Here is a 10,832-nt window from a genome sequence, read left to right as displayed (position 1 = left end):
CCACCCAACCTCCCGCCTTCTCTCTGAGATTTCCCACTTTGCTCCATGCTTCCACACCTTTGTGTGGAGAGCAGCTACAGTGTTTGGATAGGTTCAAGCCTCGGACTAATGAGAGGGCACAGTCCTCTCATGGCCACGTGCAAGTCCCAGCTTGGAGGGCAGAACCCTCCCAGCACAATTATAGCCAACAGCTATAGTTGTAAGCTTGAACCTCATGTGGTCCCACGTGTCTGAGTGATGTGGGCTTGATAGAGTTCAGGTGCATGTAATAGAGTAGGATCGAAACCAACGAGAATGTTGTAAACATCTTGACCATGCCCTTACTTTGCCTCGTGCAATTTGGTTATTAAATAAAGACATGGCTTGTAGTCTGTGGCGCTAGCTCTCCATCAGAGAAGCTCTCCATCAGAGAGGACAGTGTCCCACCCAGACCCAGCTTTCATTCTCTTGTCTGTCTTTTCTCAGTCCTTCACCACCCCCTCTCAGGGTCGCTGAGCTGGCATGGCACATAAGGCGCCCAATGTGGGGCTGAGTATGCCATGGCCGTGCCAGCCCGCCACACCTCTGGATCCACTCCGTTCATCAGTTTATTTTGTTACTTAGATTCCACATATGAGTGCGATCATGTAATACTTGTCTTTCACTGAATGGCTTATTTCACTTAGCATGATACTCTCAGGTCTCTCCATGCTGTTTCAAGGGGTAAGAAATTCTCCTTTTTTACTGCTGCATAGTATTCCATGGTATAAATGTACCACAGCTTTTTTACCCACTCATCTACTGATGGGCACTTGGGCTGTTTCCAGATCTTAGCTATTGTAAATGGTGCTGCTGTGAACATAGGGGTGCATATATTCTTTCTGATTGGTGCTTCGGGTTTCTTAGGATATATTCCTAGAAGTGGGATCACTGGGTCAAATGGCAGTTCCATTTTTTGAGGAAACTCCATAGTGTTTTCCATAATGATTGCACCAGTCTGCTTTCCCACCAGCAGTGTACTAGGGTTCTCTTTTCTCCACATCTTTGCCAGCACTTGTCATTTGTTGATTTGTTGATGGTAGCCATTCTGACAGGTGTGAGGTGATACCTCATTGTCATTTTGATTTGCATCTCTCAGATGATTAGTGACTTTGAGCATTTTTTCATATGTCTCTTGGACATCTGTATGTCCTCTTTGGATAAGTGTCTGTTTAGGTCCTTTGCCCATTGTTTGTCTTCCTTTTGTTAAATTGTATAAGTTCCTTATATATTTTGGATATTAACCCTTTGTCAGATGTATCATTGTCAAATATGTTTTCCCAGTGGGGTCTCTTTTTATTTTGTTGATGGTTTCTTTTGCTCTGCAGAAGCTTTTAATTTTGCTGTAGTCTCATTTGTTTGTTTTCTCCTTAGTTTCCTTTGCCCTAGGAGATGTATCTATAAACATATTGCTACAAGAGATGTCTGAAATTTTGCTGCCTGTGGTTTTTTCTAGGATTTTTATGGTTTCACCATTTACATTTAAATCTTTTATCCATTTTTTAAATATATTTTATTGATTTTTTACAGAGAGGAAGGGAGAGGGAGAGGGATAGAGAGTTAGAAACATCGATGAGAGAGAAACATCGATTCAGCTGCCTCTTGCACGCCCCCTACTAGGGATGTGACCGCAACCCGGGTACATGTCCTTGACTGGAATCGAACCTGGGACCCTTCAGTCCTCAGGCCGATGCTCTATCCACTAAGCCAAACCGGTTAGGGCTCTTTTATCCATTTTGAGTTTATTCTTGTGTATGGTGTAATTGGTGGTCTATTTTCTTTTTTTTTTTTTTTGCATGTATCTGTCCAATTTTCCCAACACCATTTATTGAAGAGACTCTCTTAACTCCATTGTATGCTCTTGCTTCCATTGTCAAATATTAATTGAGCATAACGGCTTGGGTCAATTTCTGGGTTCTCTGTTCTGTTCCATTGATCTATATGCCTGTTCTTGTGTCAGTACCAGACTGTTTTGATTATAGTGGCTTTGTAGTATAACTTGAAATCTGGTATTGTGATTCCTCCAACTTCGTTTTTCTTTCTCAAAATTGCTACAGCTATTTTTTGATCCCATTAAATTTTTGGAATATTTGTTCTAGGTCTGTGAAATATGCTGTTGGTATTTTAATAGGAATGGCATTGAATCTGTAGATTGCTTTGTGTAATATGGACATTTTAATGATGTTGATTCTACCAATCTATGAATACAGTATATTCTTCCACTTTTTTATATCTTCTTCTATCTCTTTTTACAACGTCCTGTAGTTTTCTGAGTACAGGTCTTTTGCCTCCTTGGTTAAGTTTATTCCTAAGTATCTTAATTTTTTTTTGTTGCAATGGTAAATGAAACTGTTTGTTTAGTTTCTCTTTCTAAGAATTCATTATTGGTGTATAAAAAAGCCATAGATTTTTGGGTGTTGATTTTGTATCCTGCTACATTGCCAAATTCATTTATTAAATCTAATAGTTTTTGGTGGAGTCTTTAGGGTTTTCTATGTACAGTATCATGTCATCTGCGAATAATGAGAGTTTTACTTCCTCCTTTCCAATTTGGATGCCTTTTATTTCTTCTTGTCTGATCACTGTGGCTAGGACTTCTAGTACTATGTTGAATAAGAGTGGTAAAAGCAGACATCCCTGTCTTAGTCCTGTTCTTAAGGGAAATGCTTTTAGTTTTTGCCCATTGAGTATGATGTTGACTGTAGGTTTGTCATGTATGGCCTTTATCATGTTGAGATATGCTCCCTCTATTCTCACTTTGCTGAGAGTTTTTTTTATCAAAAATGGGTGTTGGATTTTGTCAAATGCTTTTTCTGCATCTATTGATATGATCATGTGATTTTTGTCTTTCAGTTTGTTTATGTGATGTATCACGTTTATTGATTTGAAAATATTGTACCAGCCTTGCATCCCTGGAATAAATCCCACTTGGTCATGGTTTATGACCTTTTTAATATATTGCTGGATGTGATTTGCTAATATTTTGTTGAGGATTTTAGCATCTATGTCCATCAGGGATATTGGCCTGTAATTCTCTTTCTTCGTAGTGTCTTTATCTGGTTTTGAGATTAGGATAATGCTAGCCTCATAAAAAGAGCTTGGAAGTGTTCCTTCCTCTTGGATTTTTTTGAATAGTTTGAAGAGTAGGTGTTAGTTCTTTGAATGTTTGGTAAAGCTCCCTGTGAAGCTGTCTGTACCGGGGCTTTTGTTTGCTGGGAGTTTTTTTTATTACTGCTTCTATTTCATCAATTGTTATTGACCTATTCAGGTTTTCTGATTCCTCCTGATCCAATTTTGGGAATTTGTGTTTTTCTGGGAATTTTTCCATTTCATCCACATTGTCCAGTTTGTTGGCATATAGTTGTTCATAGTATTTTCCTACAATCCTTTGTATTTCTGTGGTATCAGTGGTTACTTCTCCATTTTCATTTCTAATTTTATTTATTTGGGTCCTCGCTGTTTGTTTCCTTTTTTTAAAATTTTACAGTTTTATTTAGTGAGTATTAAGTTCTTTGCAGAAAACACAGGATTTCTACCAATTAATAATAAGAAAGATTATATGTATACATATAACCTTGTCAACAAAAATCTTCTCTTTGTAGATCCAAATTCATGAATAAGCCTAAACTGGCAGTACCTATAGTTCATTTATTATGGGTAGAGTCCCCATTTTACAAACAAACCTCTTTTTTATGGGAAAAGGTTCAGGGTTTCAGAATGTCTTTGGTATATATTTCCTGATACCAGAGGGGCAGAATTCTCCTGCTGTCCATCAAATGACATGCACTTGCAGCTGCAAGGCATTGTGCAGGAGCACTCTTCTACTCTAGAATTAAATACAGAGTTAAATATATGTAAAGACATAATGCATACAGAATAATACCCTATTAACAATATATGCTCTCCAATCTTATCAAACTATAATTTGCTTACTGTGCATCAATGACAATTTTCTCTTCTTTTTTTTTTTTAATTCTCACCCAAGAATATGTTAAGAGAGAGGAGGGGAGTCTCTGTTTGTTTCTTGATGAATCTGGATAATGATAAATCATAATCCAGATTCATCAATTTTGTTTATCCTTTCAAAGAGCCAGCTCTTGGTTTCACTGATTTTTTTGGTATTGTTTTTTTAGTGTCTATGTTATTTATTTCTGCTCCAATCTTCCTTCTACTTACTCTGGCCTTTTCTTGTTGTTCTCTTGCTGGTCAGCCCCATCTCATGCTTCCCCACATTCTCTTTTTAGTTCTTTAAGTTGTAGGGTTAAATAGTATATTGCTGATTTTTCTTCTTTTTTGAGGTATGCCTATAGTGCTGTAAACTTCCCTCTCAGGACTGCTTTTGCTATGTCTCAGAGATTTTGGGTTGTTGTGTGTTCATTTTCATTTGTTTCCAGGAAGTTTTTTATTTCTTGCTCTCGTTGGTAACCCATTCATTGTTTAATAAAATGCTATTTAGCCTCCATGTGTTTGAATGTTTTGGGGTGTTTTTACTATAGTTGATTTCTAATTTCATTCCACTGTGAGAGAAGATGCTTGCTATGATTTCAATCTTCTTGAACTTTTAGAGAATTGCTTTGTATCCTAACATGTAGTCTATCTTTGTGAATGATCAATGTGCACTTGAGAAGAATGTATATTCTGCTGCTTTGGGGTGAAATGTTCTGTAAATGTCAATTAAATCTATCTGATCCAGTGTGTCCTTTAGAATCACAGTTTCCTTGTTAAGTTTTTGTCTGGAAGATCTATCCAATGAAGTCAGCAGGGTGTTAAAGTCCCCTACTATGATTCTATTGTTGTCAATCTCTCTGTTAAAATCCTCTAGAAGTTTGTTGTTGCTGTTGTTTTTTTTATAAATTTAGGTGCTCCTATATTGGGTGCATATATGTTTACCAGGGTTATATCCTCTTGTTGGATCGATACCTTTAGTATTATGTAGTGACCTTTGTTGTCTCTTGTGATGGCCTTCATTTTAAAGTCTATTTTGTCAGATATGAGTATTTTTTTCTTTTCCATTTACATGAAAACTTTTTTTTCTATTCCTTCACTCTCATTGTGTGTGTGTCTTTTGTTCTGAGGTGGGTCCTATAGACAGCATATAGTTGGGTCATGTTTTTGTATCCATTCAGCTACCCTGTACCTTTTATTGGAACATTTAATCCATTTACATTTAGGGTTATTATTGATTAGGAACTTATTTATTGCCACTTTAATTCTGTATGCCTAGGTTTCTCTCTCTGTTTCTTCTTATTACAGCAGTCCCTTCAGCATTTCTTGTAATGCTGGATTGGTGGCAATGTTCTCCTTTAGCTTTTTTTTTTTTTGATCTGGGAAGCTCTTTATTCGACTGTCTATTTTGAATGATAGCATTCTTGGATATAGTAATCTTGGTTTCAGGTCCTTGCTTTCCATTATCTTGAGTACTTCATGCCATTCCCTTCTCGCCTGTAGAGTTTCTGATGAGAAATCAGGTGTCAGCCTTATGGAAGCTCCTTTGTAGGTAACAGTTTGATTTTCTCTTGCTACCTTTAAGATTCTCTCTTTATCTTTAATTTTTGGCATTTTAATTACAATGTGTCTGCGCATGGGCCTGTTTGAGTTCTTGTTTGGCACTCTCTGTTTCTCCTGAACTTGTGTGACTTTTTCCTTCACCAGATTACGGAAGTTTTCTGCCATTATTTCTTCAAACATGTTCTCTATCTCTTTCTCTCTTCCTGCCTCTCTGGCACACCTGCTGGTCGAATATGGTTACATTTCACATTATCCCACAGCTCCCTTAAGGTGTCCTCCTGTTTTTTAATTGTTTTTTCTTTTTGGTTCTCTGATTTTTTTTCAACTCTTGTCTTCTAATTCACTAATTCGATCTTCAGCTTCTCCTAATCTGCTGTGTATTCTTTCCAATGCGTTCTTTATTTGTGTTATGTCATCCTTTATCTCAGACTGTTCTTTTGTCATAGTTATTATATCTTTTTGCATGCTGTTGAGCATCTTTACCATCATTACTCTGAACTCCATTTCAAATAAATTTCTTATCTCTGCTTCATTTATCTCTTCTTCTGGAGAATTCTCTTGGTCTTTTTTGGGGGGTTGTTTCTTTGTCCCCTCATTTGGCTGTCTGTTTGGGTTTGTGACTATGTATTAGGTAGACCCTCTACACCTCTCAATCTCTAATGCAGGACAGTGTCAAACACTGTTTCTGACTTATTAGATCAGGCAAAGACTCAAAGCCTCCAGAGATCACCTCTTCCTAGACTGTTAGGATTCCAACTTGAATTGCCCTCAGGCAATCATCCTCAGTTGTGATAACAGTTTTTTTTCTATAGGGTGGGACAGTTACTTCTACCTGGATGCTAATTGTTATATTCATCTCTTAGGTGGCCTTAGGGCAAATTGTTTTCAAGTAGGGTGGGTCAACTGTCTTCCCTCCAGGCAAGGCAAATGTCTGTGTGGGAAAGATGTCTTCCACTGGGTGAGGGAATGACTCAGCACAGGAAACTTGGGGTGTCTGCCTTCTTAGCTCTATCTCCTGAGTCTCCAATCCTGGCTTCTGCTCACACAGCCCAGACTACTCCGCCCTCCCTCCACCAGAGCACAAGGTGGGTGGCTCCACAGGGAATTTTGTGCATTGTCCCTTTAGAGGGTGCCTGAATTTTTAGCTGTCACTCCCTAGCAGACAGCAACCCTGCTTTTCACACCCAGATATTATGTGGGTACCCTTCTCCGTTCTGGTGCTTTCTGCTGGGGAGCCCAGCTAGGGGATTAAATCCCAGAAGTCTCAGTGGCAACCCCCACAGCTGATATATCTCTCCGGAACTTCAGTTGCTGTCTGTGGGCACCTGGGCAGCCCTTTCACGCCTCCACCCCTCTTAGCAGTCTCTATGCGGTCTCCACTTTTGGTCCTCGGATATCAGGTTCTCTCCTGGGAGTCTTCCGTTGATTGTTCAGGAAGTTTTTCTGTATTTTAGTTTTAATTCCAGTTTGTTCCTGGGAGCATGTCCATGCAGCATCCACTTACTCTGCTGCCATTTTTAATCCTAGTCAACTCTTTGCTTCTTGAGAGTAGTGACCTGTCTCTGTGTTACCAGTTTTGGTGTAGTGCTCACATCGAGTAGGCAGGTGGAACCTGGGTGAGCAGGGTGCACTGCTTTGCCTCCCTGAGCACTGTGAATTGTTCTCGAGGATTTGAGAGTTCTCTTGGCTCCACAGCAGATGCTGCTTTTCCTGGCTCCCTGGGAGAAGCCAGTTCCTTCTCTTGCATTCCCACTGAGCAGGCTCTAGCTCCAGGTATACGTCTGTTTCTCACTCAGCATCGAGGCTCAGAGCAGCCCTCAGAGCTGTCCTAGGTCACAAGTGGACTGGCATGAGTTTCAGGAAGTCCCAGTCCCTCTCACCTGCCTGCAGCACTGCCCCATCTCCTAACTCAAGGAGAAGGGCTGTCAGGGCCTGTGGTTCCAAAGAGTGAGAGCTTCTCTTCTCTGGGCCTCAGTTTCCTTGTCTGTATAGTGAGGGGACTTGGGAACCTCTTAATTTGTCAACACCTTCCAGGAATATACTTCAGGGTCTTTTAGCCCCAAGTGTCCCTGAGCTTGGCATGTGCTAGACACTTGCCTCAGTTTCATTGAGTGATCAACACATTTCTGAGCAGGGCCAGGGTTAGAACCCAGGCGTCTGGCCTAGAAACCTCCTAAGCTTGGCGATTCTCTCAGGCCTCCCTAAAATTTAGTGACTCCTCCAGGCCAGCAAGAGCGCACTGTCAGTGCCACAGAAAGGAAGCAAGGCTGGAAGCCTAAGCCTATGCTCAGTGTCCAGAACCTCACCAAGATCTTTGGCAGGTCATTTGTTAGTTTGTTAATCCTCACCTGAGGATATTTTTTTCCGCTGATTTTTAGAAGAGTAGAAGGGAGGGAGAGGGAGAGAGAAACATCGGTGTGAGAAAGACACATCGATCGGTTGCGCCCCGCATGTACCCCAACTGGGGTGGGGATCAAACCTGCCCTTGACCAGGAATTAACTCCACAACCCTTCAGTTTGCAGGCCGATGCTCTAACCATTGAGAAACACTGGCCAGGGCTGGCAGGTCTTTTAATTTGCCCATGCCTCTGGTTCCTTCTCTCTGGAGGTGCTGCCTTCCTCTCTTCCAACATTTCCAAAGTTGTGTTAAACTGCATACCAAAAGATGCGCAAGGGCCAAGGCTTCTGTGGCTAAAGAAGTGTGGGAAATCACCACTTTTTAAAGGTTCTGAGAAGTCCACAGGGAACATACTTGCTTTAACTTTAACATGGTGTTTCTCCATCTTATTTAACCTTAGAACCCAGATTTTGCACATCAGCATGCACCAGTGGTTCTTTTAAGCAGCTTTGGGATGTGCTAAAGCCTTCCCAGATGGGGCCGCTATGGGCTGGGGAGGGAATGACTGCTGGTAGGAAATGTGCTACTCCAGCACTTGGGAATGTCTCCACTCTCCTCTGCTTCTCCCTCCAGGTGGAGATGCTAGAACGGAAGTATGGGGGACGCCTCGTGACCCGCCATGCAGCCCGCACCATCCAGACAGCCTTCCGCCAGTACCAGATGAACAAGAATTTTGAGCGCCTGCGCAGCTCCATGTCGGAGAACCGTATGTCCCGCCGGATTGTGCTGTCCAACATGAGGATGCAGTTCTCCTTTGAAGGGCCTGAGAAGATGCACAGCTCCTACTTTGAAGGGAAGCAGGTCTCAGTGACCGATGACGGCTCTCAGCTAGGGGCCCTGGTGCCATCTGAGGGCAGTGACTTCGGTGAGCCACCATCCCTCAAGTCTTCAGCCCCATCCAGTGATTTCGCAGATGCCATCACTGAGCTGGAGGATGCCTTCTCCCGGCAAGTGAAATCCCTGGCCGAATCCATCGATGATGCCCTCAACTGCCGCAGCCTTCATGCTGAGGAAACGCCAGTCCCTGACACAGGGCGAGCCCGGGACACTGAGCCCCAGGCAGCCCTGCACACTGTGGACCACCACAAACTGGATGAGATGACAGCCTCGTACAGTGATGTCACCCTGTATATTGATGAGGAGGAATTGTCACCGCCTCTGCCCCTCTCCCAGGTGGGGCACCGGTCATCCAGTGCTGAGTTAGACCTGCAACTGCGGGCTGGGGGTGCCGCCCAAGACTACTGGGCCCTGGCTCACAAGGATGACAAGGGGGACACAGACACAAGCTGCCAGAGCACACCGTCGCTTGAGCAGCAGGAGCAGCGGCTGCGGGTGGAGCACCTCCCACTGCTCACCATCGAGCCTCCCAGCGACAGCTCAGTGGACCTCAGCGACCGCTCGGAACGTGGCTCACTCAAGAGGAAGAGTGCCTATGAGCGCAGTCTCAGTGGGCAGCAGGGCAGCCCCAAGCCCGGCCCCCACTGTGGCCCCCCTAAGGGCCTGCCCCGGGAGGAGCCAGAGTTGCGAGCCCGGCCTTCCAGGCCCCTCGATAGCCACCTGGCCATCAATGGCTCAGCCAACAGGCAGAGCAAGTCTGAGTCAGACTACTCAGATGGGGACAACGACAGCATCAACAGCACTTCCAATTCCAATGACACCATCAACTGCAGCTCTGAGTCGTCATCCCGCGACAGCCTGCGGGAGCAGACGCTCAGCAAGCAGACCTACCACAAGGAGACCCGCAACAGCTGGGATTCACCTGCCTTCAGCAACGATGTCATCCGTAAGAGGCACTATCGCATCGGTCTCAACCTCTTCAACAAGTGAGTGCCTGCCGGCCCTGCAGGGAAGAGGAGGGTGGGGCATTAACACCCAAGAGACCTTGGCAAGGCCTTCCTCTCATGCCCAAGTGTCTCCTTGAGCACCAGTGGGTGGCTCTGTAACAGTGCCTGGGAGAGCCAGTGCTGTTGGGCGGGGAGATGGGAGCCTGGTGAACAGGTTTGTGGGGAGAGCAGACACTAACAGGCTGAGCAGGGAAGAACAAGGGGCTTCTCTAAAGAGTTTGGAGCCCTGTCAACACCTAGAACAGTGACCAGTGCACAGCAGATGCTCAGGAAACTTGTGCAAAGGTTGATGCAATGTGTAATGCCATGCCTAGCTGTGAGCAGCAGCCTCCAGGGTTTGGATATTTTTCTCTGGATGATCTGAGCAAGAGCGTGATGCAGTCTGTGTGCAGCCTGGACTTGGAGGCACGTGTCAGGGAAGGGAGGACACAGATAAACTTGTGCTGGCAGAAGTCCCAGCCAGCGTGAAGCCCTTTGGGAGGTGTGTGAGCGGGGTCTATTGAGGGGCCGCCACGCGCCATGAGTTCTGGAAAGGTGGTATAGGGGCAGTCGTGAGAGCAGAACAAAGGACAGAGACTGGCATTTAAAGCAGGCTATTATTCTTTTTTGTTTGTTTTTAGTTCTTACATTTATTTTTAATAAATCTTTACTGTTTAAAGTATTACATCTGTCCCCCTTTTTTCCCCATTGATCCCCTTCAGCCTGCCCCTGCTCCCCACTCCAGGCCTTCAGCACCCTATTGTCTGTGTTCATGGGTTATGCATATATGTATACAAGGTTTTTGGTTGATTACCTCCTACTCATCCACCCTCCCCTGCCTTCCCGCTGAGATTCCCCACTTTGCTTCATGCTTCCACACCTCTGGATCCACTCGGTTCATCAGTTTATTTTGTTACTTAGATTCCACATATGAGTGCAATCATGTGATACTTGTCTTTCTCTGGCTGACTTATTTCACTTAGCATGATACTCTCCAGGTCTCTCTCTGCTGTTTCAAGGGGTAAGAGATTCTCCTTTTTTACTGCTGCATAGTATTCCATGGTATAAATGTACCACAGCTTTTT

General features: G+C 43.7%; 1 protein-coding gene across 9 annotated transcripts in view; it reads left to right on the top strand.

The window, feature by feature from the left end:
* IQSEC1 (IQ motif and Sec7 domain 1) overlaps positions 1 to 10,832 on the top strand; it is a 205,731-nt gene that overhangs the window by 163,658 nt on the left and 31,241 nt on the right. For all 9 annotated transcript variants that reach the window (XM_014533632.1, XM_014533629.1, XM_014533630.1 and 6 more), the window contains exon 3: positions 8,498 to 9,747. In XM_014533632.1, the coding sequence (XP_014389118.1) occupies positions 8,498 to 9,747 (1,250 nt within the window). The remainder of the gene's footprint in view (positions 1 to 8,497; positions 9,748 to 10,832) is intronic.

This window comes from Myotis brandtii, unplaced genomic scaffold, assembly GCF_000412655.1.
Source record: "Myotis brandtii unplaced genomic scaffold, ASM41265v1 scaffold995, whole genome shotgun sequence".
Classification (NCBI taxonomy): Eukaryota; Metazoa; Chordata; class Mammalia; order Chiroptera; family Vespertilionidae; genus Myotis; species Myotis brandtii.
This window is presented reverse-complemented; position numbering and strand designations above follow the sequence as displayed.